The 15,884-nt window shown below is 38.2% G+C and overlaps 1 protein-coding gene and 1 long non-coding RNA gene across 2 annotated transcripts; one reads left to right on the plus strand and one right to left on the minus strand.

Annotated features, from left to right (window-relative positions):
- Positions 1-796: 796 nt before the first annotated feature.
- LOC137741443 (uncharacterized) lies at positions 797-1,733 on the plus strand. Its single transcript, XR_011069297.2, has 2 exons — positions 797-1,153; positions 1,491-1,733. It is a non-coding gene; the product is annotated as an uncharacterized LOC137741443 (long non-coding RNA).
- A 10,879-nt stretch (positions 1,734-12,612) lies between these two features.
- FRA8 (Exostosin family protein) lies at positions 12,613-15,094 on the minus strand. Its single transcript, XM_068482562.2, has 4 exons — positions 14,273-15,094; positions 13,813-14,177; positions 13,463-13,713; positions 12,613-13,356 (listed from the first exon to the last, which is right to left on the minus strand). The coding sequence occupies exons 1-4, from the start codon at positions 14,580-14,582 to the stop codon at positions 12,891-12,893; spliced, it is 1,392 nt and encodes a 463-aa protein (XP_068338663.2). The 5' UTR covers positions 14,583-15,094; the 3' UTR covers positions 12,613-12,890.
- Positions 15,095-15,884: the final 790 nt, after the last annotated feature.

Here is a 15,884-nt window from a genome sequence, read left to right on the forward strand (position 1 = left end):
TACTCTCTCGGTTCGGAGTTTGCCTTCCTCCAATGATGTGGCGACGGAGGCTTTTTTGTTGTTTGTTTTTGCAGCCTTCGAGCTTAAGCTTGTATGGGTCCCCCGTTGTATCTTCGGTTGTAGCTCTCATGTTGCTTGGGCCTTTCACTTTTTTTGTTGTTGTTTGCTTGGCTCTTTTTAAGCCAGTACAGGAAAAGTGAGTATTAGGGGCATTGTATTAGATGCGAAAATAAAAATTTGCCTCTAATAGTTTTCACTAGGGGAAAACCTGCAATTATCTCTCTTAATTTAATAGGGACAAACAATAATTCGCCTCTATTAATTTTATAACTTTTAAGGAAGGAAAAACTGCCTTTACTTTGTTTAGCTATTAGAGGCGAATAAATTAGCCCCTGATTCAACTATTAATTATTTAAATTTAATTATTTTTTATTAGGGGTCGATGTTTGTACTTATTATTATTTTTTTCTTTTCTATTTAAGGTGGATATGTTTAATTACAAATTAATGTTTACAAAAAAAATAAAAATAAAGGATATTGCAATTGGCCCTTTACAATAGTGGTGAAAAGGTGTTGAGCTCTTGCATGATGGCGTGGGTTCGAATCCTATTGGTTTCTCAAAACTTTCTCTTTGATTTGTTTTCTTTTAAATTGGTTATTAGTCACTTTCCCTAAATTACTTTTATTAAAATTCTTTTTTATTATTATTAAATTCAAAATTGACTTTTTCCAATCTTTGTTTGCAAATAATTAACAAGTATAATTGATTCATTTATACCATTAGGAAGCAGAAAAGGTAGAAACTCTCTTGGTCACATGGATTGCATTGGTGTTTCAAGTTGACATGAATAAAATTACAAAATAAAAGCTATTTAAGGATGCTTAAAACAAGATCTTATTATGTACTAGGAAAAAAACATCAATTATCTAAACCCTAATTCCAATATAAACCCACCTCCCCTCATTTTTCTCTTTTCCCTTCTTCAACTGCTGCACAACTCATCAGTTTTCCATTTTTCCTTCATTTTTCTTCCTCTCTCTCTTGTGCAGATCCCAATCCGTCCTCTCTTTCTTTCATTCTTAGTAATTTTTTGTTGTCTATTACTCCTTTGCTACTCCGGGATGACTGAAAGAAAGATTTGTCACAAAGAAGGTAAAACTCGTTTTATTTGGTTTGACTGAAGTTTTTTTTTTTCCATCTTGAATTGTTTTGCAAGTACACTTCACGGGATTTTGAATAATTTAGAGTGGAAGAGAAATTCATGAATAGATTGGAATTGAAATATCATTTGATTGATAGTGAGAAAGAGACTCTCAAAAACTTTCAATTTTAGAAGTAATTGCCTTGTGTTAATCTTTGTTTATCGGTTTTCTTATATGTTTAATTGATTGAAATTCAGGTTTGATTTTTCCAGTTTGTTCACAAAAATTATTGTATTTTGTAATTTGGCTTTGTTGTTCATTACATTTTCTTTTCTGTTTTTATATAGGCTCATGTGCAACTGCAACATAAGAAGATAGACTCAGAGATCTGGTCTACAAAGCTCGAGATTGAAAGAATGGAGAAGACTGAAGGAAGAAAATGTTTTTTCATGTTTTTCTTTTTTTAAATTTATGTTGTTCTGAGATCTGGAAAGATGAAGATGAACCATGCTGGGTTTAAATATTTTGAATGATTCAAAACCAATAACTGATGTTTGGGTGGATTAATACATTTATTATCTTGTGGGTTTTTTTTTTTTTTTTTTTATATAAATGAAAGTATTAGGAGTGGATGTATTTATTCGCTCGATTTATGTTTTTTTTTATATAATTAAAAAGTATTAGGGGCAAATGCTTCTACCCGTAATTATGTGTGTTAATAAAACTTGCCCACATGGCAACAAAAACAATAGGGACAGAAATTTGACATTTTTTTGCATCTAATAACAATAACAACGACCATTTTAGGGGCGAAACTACTTTCAACCACTCCTTGTTACTAGTTGCGATTTTTTTTCTATATATTTGCCCCTAGTGGGGGTTTTTAAAGGCAAATATTTCTACAATTAACAATTCGATTTCTTGTAGTGAGCCTTGTACTAGCTTTTAAAGTAATGGAAGCTCTCTTCTTGACCAAAAGAAAAAAATATACATACATAGAAAAATTTAGAGTGCATACTAAGAATTTTAGAACGTCAATAATAACATCCTTAAATTTCTTGTAATACAACATGGATGGTGTTATTAACACACTTATTTTTGCCTCCATACATCCTTGTTGATTTAGACTAGGATCTCTCCCCTCCTATTAGGCCATCTCCAACCGAAAGGTTCAGAGGGCCAGAGGGCCGAAAATAGCCCGAAAACCGTCTCCAACCGAGGGCTAGGCCAGAGGGCTCGTGGAATCTGAGAGGGCCCCACGAAATCTGAAAGGGCTAGAAGGCTATTGCAAGCAGCCAACCAACCATCCCGGGGCTGACCAGAAAACTGATTAATAACCTACAGGAATTCTTAAAAAGAATTTTGAATCCAACGGCTAGCTGACGTCAATTTTTAAAAAATTCTATCCTTCAATTTTTTTAATAATTTTGAAATGGCCTCGTCTGCAATGAAAGGTAGGGCTTGGACCCGAAAAGAAGATGAAGCTATTTGCAAGGCTTATAGATGGGTGTCTGAAGATAGTGTGAGGGGGAATTGTCAAACAAATGATGGTATTTGGACTCGTGTGTCCAAAAAATACTTAGAGTTCTATGAAGGCACCACTCCAGTGAATATTCGAAACCACGAGAGTTGTTCTTCAAGATAGAAGAAACATCTTCATCCAAGTTTGAACAAATGGCATCAAGCATTGTTAGCAGCCACAAGTAAACATGAAAGCAGCGCTAATTACTACGACGAAGTAAGTGTTTTCACAATTTATTTTAAATATTTAATTATATTACATTTAATTTCATAAATTAATTTCCTTTATTTTTTTTCTAGGTACGCCAAGCGGAGGAATTGTATATGGAGAGCAGCTCGAAACCCTTTTAGTTTCACAGTTGTTGGGAAATTTGTAAAGGGTGGGTGTTATTTGAAGATCCACCATAGAGAGCTCCTACGCTGGTGTTCGGAACTGAATCCTCAGTTGTAGATATGTATGAAGATGGATCTCCAACCATTCAACAAATAAGGGTAGAAAATTCATCTTGGGGTGAAGGTTCCATACATAGGGTTATGGGACGAAACAAGGTGCAAAGGTTGAAGGAAAAGGGCAAGGCAAATGATGATTACGCCGCTCAACATGAAGTGGTGGCCTCATTGCGATTATTAGGCGGAAGAAAAGAAGTGTAGGCATGAAGAACAGGCCAAACAAATACAAGAAGAGATTGATGATAAGAATATGGAAAGGAACACTTCGAATTACACTCCAATGAGTAAGGCCTATTTTGATAGGAAAAAAAAGAAATTATGAGCAGACGACAGTTGTTTACCTCTGACTATACTCCTACGATGGCGGATGTTGAAGATGATGTTGATTATGGATATTAAATTTAAGTTGTAATTTTTAAATTTAAGTTAATGTTGTTTTCGAATTTAATTTGTCGTTTTTAAATTTTAGTTGTAGTTTTTAAATATAAGTAGTAGTTTTTAAATTTAAGTTGTTGTTTTTAAATTTAAGTTGTTGCAGTTTTTAAATTTAAATAATAAATTATGTTTGGCCCTATGTCCCTCGGTTGGAGGCGGTTTTTTATGACAGGGCTAAAACTGATAGGTTGATAGGGATGCTTAGTGTGTGAGATTGAATGACATGTGTCTTATTGTAATTGGTTGGGATATAAAGTTAGTTAGAATTGTTGATATTGGTATAAACTATAAATACCATATTGGAATGTAATTGCCCTCAGTTGGAGACAGTTTTTTGTGACAGGGCTAAAACTGATAGGTTGATAGGGATGCTTAGTGTGTGAGATTGAATGACATGTGTCTTATTGTAATTGGTTGGGATATAGAGTTAGTTAGAATTGTTGACATTGGTATAAACTATAAATACCATATTGGAATGTAATTATATACATTGAGAAATAGAAAATACAAAGTGTGAAAATTCGTTTCTCTCTAGTTTAACACACACACTCTCTCTCTCTATCTCTCTCTTTCTCTCTCTCTCTCTCTCTCTCTCTCTCTCTCTCTACATTTGCTTTCTGCAATACATCATTGTTGACATGGTATCATCGCCGATCGTGGCTACCGTCATTGATTGACGACCTGGTTGCTTCCACTCGTCTAGTTGCTTGTTTACTAGTGTTGTCGTTTCTTTGCTCTGTTCGTCGATGTTGCTAAGTCGGTGGTCGTTCAATTCACGTCGGTGCTAAAACCCTAAGATTTGGGGGTTTTTGCTGCACAATTACGTGCTTACTTTGGTGTTCTTTGCTGTCCATTGCAAGGTGTCTCTTCTTTCATCTTGTATCTATTCACTGTGATTTTTATTCTTCGATTTGATTCTGTGTTCAAGATTCACTGTTCTTCTGTGGTTCTTGACTCTGTGCTGTTGAAGTATTGATTCTTGTTGTCTTTTGCTTCACTTCTGCGATTTCTTAGTGGTTAAGAAACTTGATTGTTTACAATGGTAAACCCTAATCAATTAGTTCTTACTCAATCTTCGATTTCTTCATTAATTCCAAGTGTGGGTAGTCAAGTGACAGTGAAATTAAATGATTCTAACTATGTTACCTGGAGCTTTCAACTAGATCTTCTCTTGGAAGGAAATGGCATCCTTGGGTTCATTGATGGCTTAATTCTCTATCCTTCGAAAGCTGGAGAAGACAAATCTGTGGATGGGCTCTTATTGCTACTACTTTATCACCTTTTGCTTTATCTTGTGTAATTGGTTGTCAGAGTTCTAAGGAAATGTCGGATAATCTTCTTAAGAGATTTACTAGTATCACTCGCACTAGTATTGTGCAAATGAAGATAGATCTGCAGAACATTAAAAAGGGGCCTGAGTCTATTGACAAATATCTTCAACAAATCAAAGACTTTAGAGACCAATTGGCTTTTATTGGAGTTACTATCTCTGATGCGGACATTGCTATTGTGGCTTTAAGAGGTCTACCCTTTAAATACAACACTATAAAAGTTGTCATTCGTGGCAGGGAGAGTTTAGTGTCTTTCAAGGAACGCATGTCTCAATTGAAGGCTGAATAGTCCACACTTGTTGAAAAGCAAATTCCCTTAATGTCTGCTATGTATGCTCAGGGAGCTCATGCTCAATATGATCAAGGCCAATCGTTTGGTTTTGTTGGGATGTAAGCTGGCTCTTCTTTGGGGTATTCTCAGATGACTATACCTGGATTCTCTCATTTACCAATGCCTGGATATCATCATCAAATGCATGTTCAGATGACTATGCCTGCTTATCAACCATTTGCTTTTCCTTTTCAGTATGTCTCTGGTTCCTTTAACAACTTCGAGGTAATAATTTCAGGTCCAAAGGAAAGGGTAAAAAGTTTTACTCCGGTCATCAGCCTTCCCTGTAATCTTAGTATGGGGCTAATATTCCTCATAATGTTCCTTCTGTTGCATCACACCTTAGTTCAACTTACAACCCATTACAAATTTGTCAAATTTGTGACAAGAAAGGTCATTCAGCTCTTAACTGTTTTCATAATGGTTGTCAGATTTGTCACAGAAAAGGACACACTGCAGCTACATGTTTTGATAGAAATGCTACTAGTTCTCCACAGTTTCTTATGACTGGTTCTTCTTCACAGTATCTTTCTTCTATTGGGAACTCACCTAGCTATTACTCTTCTGGACCTCCTCAATTTCAGCAAGCTCCACAATTTCAGCCTTCTCAACCAGTTGTTATGCCAGCCAGGGCAAACTTATCTGTTAATGCACCTCAACAAGAGTTTTGGCTGCTTGATTCAGGTGCCACCAACCATATAACTTCTGACATCACTAATCTTCAAGCTGCAACTCCTTATCCATCACATGAGACAGTCACTGGTACTAATGGTGAAGGTTTGAGTATTGTTCATATTGGCAACACTTCATTTCCTACCCAATCACATACTTTTCACCTTAATTCAGTATTACATGTCCCTCAATTGTCTCAAGATTTGTTATCTATGTATCAATTGTGTAAAGATAACATATGTCGATGTATTGTTAATGAGTATTCCATCTGTATACAGGACAAGGCCATAGGGAAAATGTTATACCAAGCACTGAGTAACAATGATGTCTACCTAATTTTAGTTCTCAAGTCTTCCCGATCAAGAAGTCCTACTCCAACTGCTTTTTTGGGTCAAAATGTGTCCTTTGAACTCTGGCATTGTAGGCTAGGGCATCCTACAAATGCTATTACTACTGCAGCACTTAGGAATTCCTCCATTTCTGTTTCTTGTAATAAAGACTCCAATACTTGTATCCCTTGCTTACAAGGCAAATTTTCCAAATTACCATTCCCTACTAGTGCTTCAAAATCAGTTTCTCCTTTTGAAGTCATCCACTTTGATGTATGGGGTCCTACTCCAGAAACATCTTTAGAATGGTTTAGGTATTATGTGTCATTTGTTGATGAATGTACAAGATATACATGTGTTTTCCTTATTATCAATAAAGCTGCAGTTTTATCTGTCTTTGCTCAGTTTGTTGCTTATGTTCAAACCCAATTCAGTACTCATGTCAAAATACTCCAGAGTGATGGTGGAGGTGAATATGTGGGTTTAGCTTTTAAAGCCTTTCTTAGAGATAAAGGTATTGTTCATCAAATGTCTTGTCCATGCACCCCAGAACAAAATGGGTTAGTTGAGAGGAAAAATAGGCATTTGTTGGAAACTGCTATTATCCTCCTACAAAAAGCATCTTTATCTTCTCATTTCTGGTTCCATGCGTGTGCCACTGCTTCATATCTAATCAATAGGATGCCTACTTCTGTTCTTCACATGCAATCTCCATTTGACCTCCTGTTTAAATCCCCTCCTAAATTAGATCACTTGAGAGTTTTTGGGTGTGCTTGTCATCTTTCCATGAGACCATACAGGAGCAACAAATTAGATCCCAAAACTACAGCATGTATTTTTCTAGGGTATACTTTACAGTATAAAGGGTATATCTATTTTTATCTCAAAACAAATAAACTTATTGTGTCTCGACATATTATGTTTGATGAATATAGTTTTCCTGTTTCACAATTATCCTTCTCTCCTTCCAAAAGTGTTGCTTCATCCACCTCACATGCATTTAAACTTATGGTGCATCCCAATACCTTTACACATTCTTTGGTTATTCCTATACCACTGCCTCAACTGTCAACATTATTGCCCTCTGGACAGTCAACTCCTATTGTTACTCGGTCCATTTCTACATCAACAGATAACACTTGTGGCCTTGTCTCTCCTCAAGCTCCATTCAGTTCCAGTGCATCTACTCAGTCACAGTCTCTCAGTAATACAAAGCTACATCCTGATGTTACTTCTTCTCAAGTTGATACTCTACAATATGTGCCAGTCTCTACATTCAATACACATTCTATGCAAACTAGATCAAAGTCTGGTATTGTAAAAAATAAAGCTTTTTCAGTCACTATTGCTGATGATCCTTCTCTTACAGAGCCTAAAACTTTTTCAGCTACTTCTAAGTCTGTGCACTGGCAAGATGCAATGAAAGAAGAAATGCAAGCTTTGGTTCAATAACATACTTGGTCACTTGTTCCTCTTCCCCCAAACAAAAATCTTGTAGGCTATAAGTGGATTTACAAGATTAAAAAGAACTCTAATGGCTCTGTAGCTAGGTACAAAGCTAGATTAGTTGCCAAAGGGTTTTCTCAGGAGGCTGGGTTGGATTACTATGAGACTTTTAGTCCAGTTATGAAACCTACTACTATGAGGTTGTGACACACCCCGACCGAAATCAAGGCGTGCTGGCCGTCACGTGAGGGTGACGTAGCCATGTGCACAGTACGGAAGCAATATTAACATAAGAAATGCGAATAAATAAAAACCAAACTAACTAGAGCACTAACTAAGAACAAGTGCAAGATGAAAGTAAGTGTGAATTCACAACCAGAGCATAAGTAGCCTAAGTGCAGTCCAGCAGGACAAATACTAATTATACAACACCAAAAGTAATCCTACAATGGTGATAATCTGTCAAATATGCCGTGGATTCCTCGTAAGCCTCCAAGAAGCACTCCTAACTAGAACCTGGAGGGGCGCAAAACAGAAAGTGTGAGTTGGCAAAAACAAAGTTTTTCAAACTCATTTCATTTCTCAAAAGTTTTAACCCCTCGCCGTAAAACCTGTATAATTTCCCATAAAATATAATATATGTTATATCAGAAATCATGCTCAAGTTGAAAATCCATAGAAATATACCATGCCAAAGTATCACAATGAAATGTTATAAGTAATCCAGTTAAAATATGTCAATGTCAGATATCATATCAGCCGGATCCAACTGATGTGACATGCATGGCTGAGTCTACAGCTCATAACCAATCTCAATCATATCAAATCCTGCACAGGAGTCGGAACCACCTAAGGTGGTCTGTACGACAGGACTAGGTGTAAAATAATTATGCTCCAGTGCTACGATCACGTGAAGACTGTACGAATAATCGCGGGTCATCTACGAGTCGAAACCACCTATAGTGGTCTGTACGATAGGACTGTGCACCTAACTTGGATCGAAGGTGAGCATACGGTGCGGGAGGTGAACATCACGTGAAGGACTGTGCCCTAACTCTGGGCGGGAGCACTAACACCAAGGTGCAGGTTTATGAGCTCTCAATGCATTACATTGTATCTCTTATAACTAAAGCAATCTCATATATTTAATTTATGAACTTACCTGGCACTTACCTGTGCGTCCGCATCACTAATCATAAATATATGCAACTACTAATGCATAAATAAAATAGGCAAATACTTTGCATGGCATTTCAAAATGTATAATCATTCAATTTCATTTTCTGGGAAAAATCTCAAGTATATAGGTATATACGGAAAACCAAAAGCGCACTCACTGGTATGTGGAAGGGTTGTAGCCCCCGAGCCTCGATTGACTGTGCTCCTCCTGAGGATAGGTCTCACCTATATGTGAAACAACTACAAAAACGTTAATTTAAAGCACATAACCAAAACTATGTAATAACTTCTCATACATTGCTCAAATGAGGTGTTTGAATATACCAACGTGATCTACTCAACATCACGAACATCCCCATAGTTTTAAAATAATTTTTGGACGTTCCACGCGCCACCACACGCCGACCAAGGCACGGCCAGACACGCCCCCACGCGCGGCCACGTGCCTGGCATGCCTAACGGATTCCCTAACGACATTAAGGAATATTCCATTAAAATTCAGAATATGCCGTTAAAGTTACTTGATGGCGTCGGAATATTCCGTCAACTTTGACGGAATATTCTCCTCCTTCTTCCTTGGTTCGCCTAAGTCTGGCGCCGGTCACCGGTGCGATCGCCGGAAATTGGGAAAAACTTCTAAACGTTATAACTCGTTCGTTTCTTCACTAAAATTCATGAAATCTAAACCCAAATGAAGCTTATGATGAGAAGAACATAATCATACCACTTTAGGGACCTAAAACCAAAGGAAAGTCGCCTGAAAAACCTTTGATATTCCGTCCAAACCTGCAACTCACTAAACCTGGGCTTCCCAACGTCCAAATCACTTCAAAATTACTCCCCGAGCTTTGGGAAGATGTTTTAAGGCTCCCTATAACCTTAAAACTCCTTGAAAACTTCACGATCACGAGTGCATAAACAGTACCCAAAATCGGAGCTCGCGAGAAACTAGGGTTTTCGAAGGTTTCACATCCAACCAAAGGTATGGATGAGTTCCTGGGCTTGCTTGGGATTCAAGTCATCATATGCAGATTTTTCTCTCTTTGTCAAGTCTGTTGGTACTAAAGTGGTTGTCCTTCTTCTTTATGTTGATGACATCATACTCATAGGAAGTTGTGACAGTTTGGTTCAATCTATGATTGCTCAACTCACTCAGGAGTTTGATATGAAGGATTTAGGTCCATTACACTTCTTCCTTGGACTGCAAATTAAGTATCAGTCACAAGGGTTGTTTGTTCATTAAACCAAGTACATCAAGGAAATTCTACAAAAAGCTAATATGCTTGATTGTAAGCCATGTCATACTCTCTGTCATCCTAATCAAAAGCTTTTAAATCATGGCAGCAATCATGTTGCCAATCTTAGATATTATCGAAGTCTGGTGGGTGCTCTGCAATACTTAACATTCACTCTCAACCTGATATAGCCTTCTCTGTTAATCAGGTTTGTCAATATATGCATTCTCCTCTTGAACAACATTTTGCTGCAGTTAAAAGGATCTTAAGATATCTCAAAGGCTCAATGCACTTGGGGTTGTATTTTACATCTGGTCATATGTCTTTAAGAGCCTACACAGATGCAGATTGGGCTAGTGATCCCAATGACAGACGATCAACTACCGGCTTTGTGATTTTTCTAGGTTCAAATCCTGTTTCTTGGAGTTCCAAAAAGCAACATACTGTCAGTCGATCTTCTACAGAGGCAGAGTATCGGGCAATGGCTACTACCACAGCTAAAGTGGTATAGATTCAACAGTTACTCAAGGATTTACATGTTCCTTGTGCTGATACACCGTTGCTGCATTGTGACAACATTTCAGCCATGGCTCTTGCTATGAATCCTATTTTACATTCTAAAGCTAAGCATATTGAAGTTGACTGTCATTTTGTTCGAGAAAGAGTTCAAAATGGATCTATTCAGTTACATTTTGTAGCTTCTGTTGAGCAATATGCCGATATTTTGACAAAGGGCTTGTGTTCTCCACAGTTCAATTCTTTATGTTCCAATCTCATGCTTGGATGCTCCCTGCATGGGATTGAAGGGGGATGATAGGTTGATAGATATGCTTAGTGTGTAAAATTGAATGACATGTGTCTTATTGTAATTGGTTGGGATATAGAGTTGGTTAGAATTGTTGATATTGGTATAAGCTATAAATACCATATTGGAATGTAATTATATAAATTGAGAAATAGAAAATACAAAGTGTGAAAATTTGTTTCTCTCTAGTTTAACACTTTCTCTCTCTACATTGCTTTCTGCAATACATCATTGTTGACAAAAACGAGCCCTTTGGCCCTTTGTCCCTCGGTTGGAGACGGAGGCAAATATGGTCATATACTGTTCATTAAAATATTAATATCTTGGAGGGTCAGAGGGCTAAAACGAGCCATTTGGCCAGCCCTCGATTAGAGATGGCCTTATGATCTCCTTTCTAATCTTCCTCTCATAGTTTGCTTTTTGTCTTATTATTTCATAAAAAAATAAATAGAAAAAAACAATATAGGATGTTGACGCAGCTTAGTCGTAATTATTCAAGTAAAAGAGGAGAAAAAGGGAGAGAGATTATGAGGTGAGAGAATCATGTTCCTGTTGACTAAGAGCATCTCCAAATGAGATGTCAAATTGTCCAAATCAGCAATAACGGTAACAAAAGACAGCATTAATGTTTTCCAACCAAGAAGCCAAATCTGATGTGGCATGACATGGATTGACATCTCTCCCCCTTACTGCAAAATTTGACAGCACCTTCAGATTTTTTTAATTAATTATTAAATAATTTTTATTAATTTTTTATTGGTTTAAAGCATTATCCTTTTGTTTATTTTCATTCTCAATGCAAAGAAAATACGTGTGAATTATTATTTTATGTTTAAAATTTGACATATAAGTTGGAGAGCAAAAGTTAAAAGATGTCAAAGTGCCACATAAGCCTTCAAATTTAAATTTTAGGTTTAAAATTTGACATCTCCTTTAGAGATGGTCTAAAGAATGCTAAAAGACACCGATTTTTTAAACCAAATTTGTAAACAAAATAATATGATTATTGATAATTAAATTATTATTTAACCGTTGATTAACGTGTTTATTTTTTTTTATCGATGTAAACAAATTGAAATTTTAGTCTGGCCAACGTTATCTTATTTTGAGAAGAGGATGCATGGTCTAGGTAAAATGATGTGGTATGATAAAAAATTTAGGCTTACGAGCCATGGGCAGTATGATTTAGCTTTACTTGGAAACCGTATCCGTCAACACTGACAACACCCACACACCGTCAGATAAATATAAAAATTTAAAGCCCTCTCTGACATACCTCAGCTGGCACCCTGCTGTCTCCAATAAACCTGTCTGTCCCTTCTCCTTCCCCACTCTGACAATTCGTATTCCCGCCTTTTCCCCCCTTCCATTCTTTCTATTCCTTAAATTATTTAACCTTTCCCACCTTTTCATACTTTCAGCTGTTTTTCCAATTCATCTTTTTTTATGTAAATACGCTCCAATTATTATTTACTACTTCTCAATACAAAACTAAATTAAAAATTCGAAAACCTATATTATTCAAATATAACAAAATACAAAAAACAAGACCACCATCGCAGGCACTGCACGAGACACACAAGACGTATTTATTGTCACACATGGATAATACTCTATAGTTTTACTTGAGTTTCGAACCCCACACCTACGAAAAAATAAATTATTCATTCAAAATGATTGGTGCGTTATTTAAGCAAAATTACAAAATTATCCATAAAACTAAAAACAAAATAACTAAATCAATAAAAAATGGGTGTTTTATTTTTACTTTTTCTATTTTTAATAATTGAACTTATTTACAGTATTTGTTTCGGGTACATGTACATGAGTATGAACCGTACTACGCTGCCATCTTCCGGCCAATCGCATACCAACCACGTGGAACTCGCCACCTCACATTCGTGGGTCCCACCCACCTCGCAATCTATAAAAAATATCCGTCTGTCTTCCGGTACATTGGCTGGCAGGCTGTTTCAGTTCTCTCAAAATTCCAATCGTCCACGCGTCGTTGCGTCACTGGTTCGAAACCCTTGACCGCCGGTGTGACCTGGCCAGCTTGGTCGCCAGAGCGGAAAGAACGTTCCACGTGGCGTCGCCTTCGTGGACCCAGTCGTTGAACAGTAGGGCACCTCGAACGCGCGGGTCCCGCAACTTCTTTTGAATGGAAGTCAAGTTGGTCGCCGCCACGTGTTCGAGTATCTCCGCCAATTTTCCCACGTCCTTCTCCGCGACGTTCACCGATATCTCCGCCCACGGAACGACGTTGTCGAACGGCAACCGGATCCCGTCAGCTATGATCACCGGCACGCAGCCCAAAGCGACTGATTCTACCAGCCTCGGACTCCACGGGGCCCACCCTAGAGGACACAGACAAAATTTCGACCGCGCGATCTCCGATTGGTAACCGTCGAACCGCTGCCTCTGCAGGTAAAACCTCCGGTCGCCGTTGTACTTCCGCCATAGCTCCGTCCTCACCCGCCTTCAAAAATAATACACCAAGGGCATATCAGTAAATTTAAACGAAAATCTAATAATTAAGACTCTGATATGTCGATTTACTTGATTAATTACTAAACAATTATTACTTGCTGTAAAATCGGCCGCTGACGTTCTTGGGGTGGACCTCCATCTTCCCTCGGAAGAAGACGAAGATATCCCGTCCGCCGGTTATCGGAAAGTTTTCCAGCGTCGCCCGTACTTTTTCCGGGGAGACGTACGGCGGAATGACCACATTCTCTACCTCTTGACATGGGTGGTGATGCGTCACGCCGAACGTCTGCAATATGATCGAGTTCTTCAAAAATCCGGGTATCCCATCCGAAATCGCCACGTCCTCCTGAGGAAACGCGAAGCCAGACAACGTTGTCAAAAACCCAGAAAACCCGAAAAAAGCAAAAGAGGTTTTTTTTTCCTGGGAGGCTACGTAATTAATTACCATGGTGTGGAAGCAAGAACCGAAATCGTGGGCGGCGACGAAGACGTGATCGGCGCCGTGCGTCCGTTCCCAGAACGGGTATTCCGCCCGGACTAAGTCAATCGCGGAGGCAATGAGACTTCGGGCGTGGCCGATCGCCGGGAAGCCATTGACGGTGCTGAAGTTACAGGACACGTAGACAGGGACGAAGAAGAAGTCCGCTTCATAGGGGTCAACGGTCAACGCGTCGCTGGTCAGCAGGGCCCGGTGAATGGCAACCTCGGAGGCGAACAGGTGGGAGCTGCACCTCTCATTTTTTAGCCAATCCGTGTTGTATTTCGGCGGCAAATCGTAGACGTAAACCCTTAATCCGTCGAACAATGTGCCTGAACAAAAACATGAACAATGCATCAGAAACTACAAATTCGCCAAATGTATCAAACATTAGAAAAAAGTAAAACATGGGTTTTGTTCCTCGCACCTTGTTTTGTTGCGTTGTTAATGGTGGCGGATTCGATAAGGGCGCGGGCGGCGAAGGTGGACAAATGGGTTGTGGAGAGGGAGGTGGTGGGTTTGTTTTGTTCTTCGTTGTGGTTGCTGATGAGGAAGGAGCTGAAGAAGTAGAGGGAGAGGGAGAGCCAGAGGACCCATTTGCAATATCTGTAAAAGAACTTTTTTTCCAATTGGGGAACTAGTCTTCCTCCATTTTTGGTGGTGGGCAGGAGCTTCATCCTAACATAGAAGCCTGTGGCTCTTGGGGCTCTCTTGATCTGCTGCTGCAGCTCCACCATCGCATTTAAAAACCCAGAAAATATTCAAGTTTTGATGTGAAAAAATGGAAGGGTTTAAGTGGTTGGGAGAGGGCTTTCGGTTCTTGGTGTGGTGATGAGTGGAAACGAAGGAATAGTGATGGGATTGGGAGATTAGTAGTGGGTTTGTTGGCGTTTCGTTTTTGGAATTGGACTAATAAAAAAAAAAACCAAAGAAACAATAAGGGGAAAGTTCAAATCTTTGATGAATAATTGGAATTAAAAAATCGAAACAATGATAAAATAAAAATAAAGAATAAATTATGGTGGGGGTGTGGAGGTGCAGACAGGGATCAGAGACGAAGAGCTGGGTTTCAGGGGGTCACATGGTGGAAGAAGAGCAGAAGAATGGACCTCGGCGATGGTCTCGGTACGCAATAAAATGCTCTCCTTAATTCATTTTGGTTGCCAGGTCAAATGACGATATTGCCCTCCATTTTGTGTACCTCAAAACTTGCACACTTTTTAACTTGTGCTGTAGCTATGTTTTGTTTTCTCTCGTGTTATCCGATAATCCAGTCTGTAAGCATCTATTTAATCACCCTTATCAAGGACTCCCCGTTCATTAGGTTAATCAGTTTAGGCATATCCTCGATGGTGCCTTATCTCGAGAAACAAACAGACATGACATTCCGTTGAAAAATACACACTTAAATTGAACACGATGTCAATTATAGAATTTTTTTGTTTTTTTTCAAATATCGTATTATTAAAACAGAACGCTTTCTAATTGAAAGGGGAATTTTGGAGAATAAATTGAGGTTGGAAAAGTTTGATAACGTGGAAGCATTGAAAAAGAAACATTTTAGGGCAAAATGGAGCACTTGATAAAGTAGCTTTGAAAGGTGATAATGGTGAGGGAGCTTGCAAAGGTATTAACTATGAGATGAAAAGAGAAGGAAAAACTAGTTATGAAAACTAGGATGGAATATGAGAGTGCCAGAAAATCATTAAAATTGGAATTCCATGGCAATTCTTTACATAATTAATAAACCATGCCAATGCCAAAGGAGGTTAGTGGTGGTTTGTGTTAATTTTCTACCACAAGTTCTATGCTGATTTGCTAACAATTACCCATTCCGTTCGTGTCACGGTTGGAAAAGTATTCTATGGATGAATGGTTAATGCACTACATGAAAATTGACTTTTCTTTTTCTTTTTGTTGTTTGGAATTTTAAGCACGCTAGAAAATACTACGCATTAAATAATAATTATATCACATAAAAATTGATAACATATTAAAATAACGGCCAAACCAACCAAATGATTTGGCTAAGATTTTGA

The sequence above is a fragment of the Pyrus communis genome, chromosome 11, assembly GCF_041283825.1.
Source record: "Pyrus communis isolate YQ-2024b chromosome 11, ASM4128382v1, whole genome shotgun sequence".
NCBI lineage: Eukaryota > Viridiplantae > Streptophyta > Magnoliopsida > Rosales > Rosaceae > Pyrus > Pyrus communis.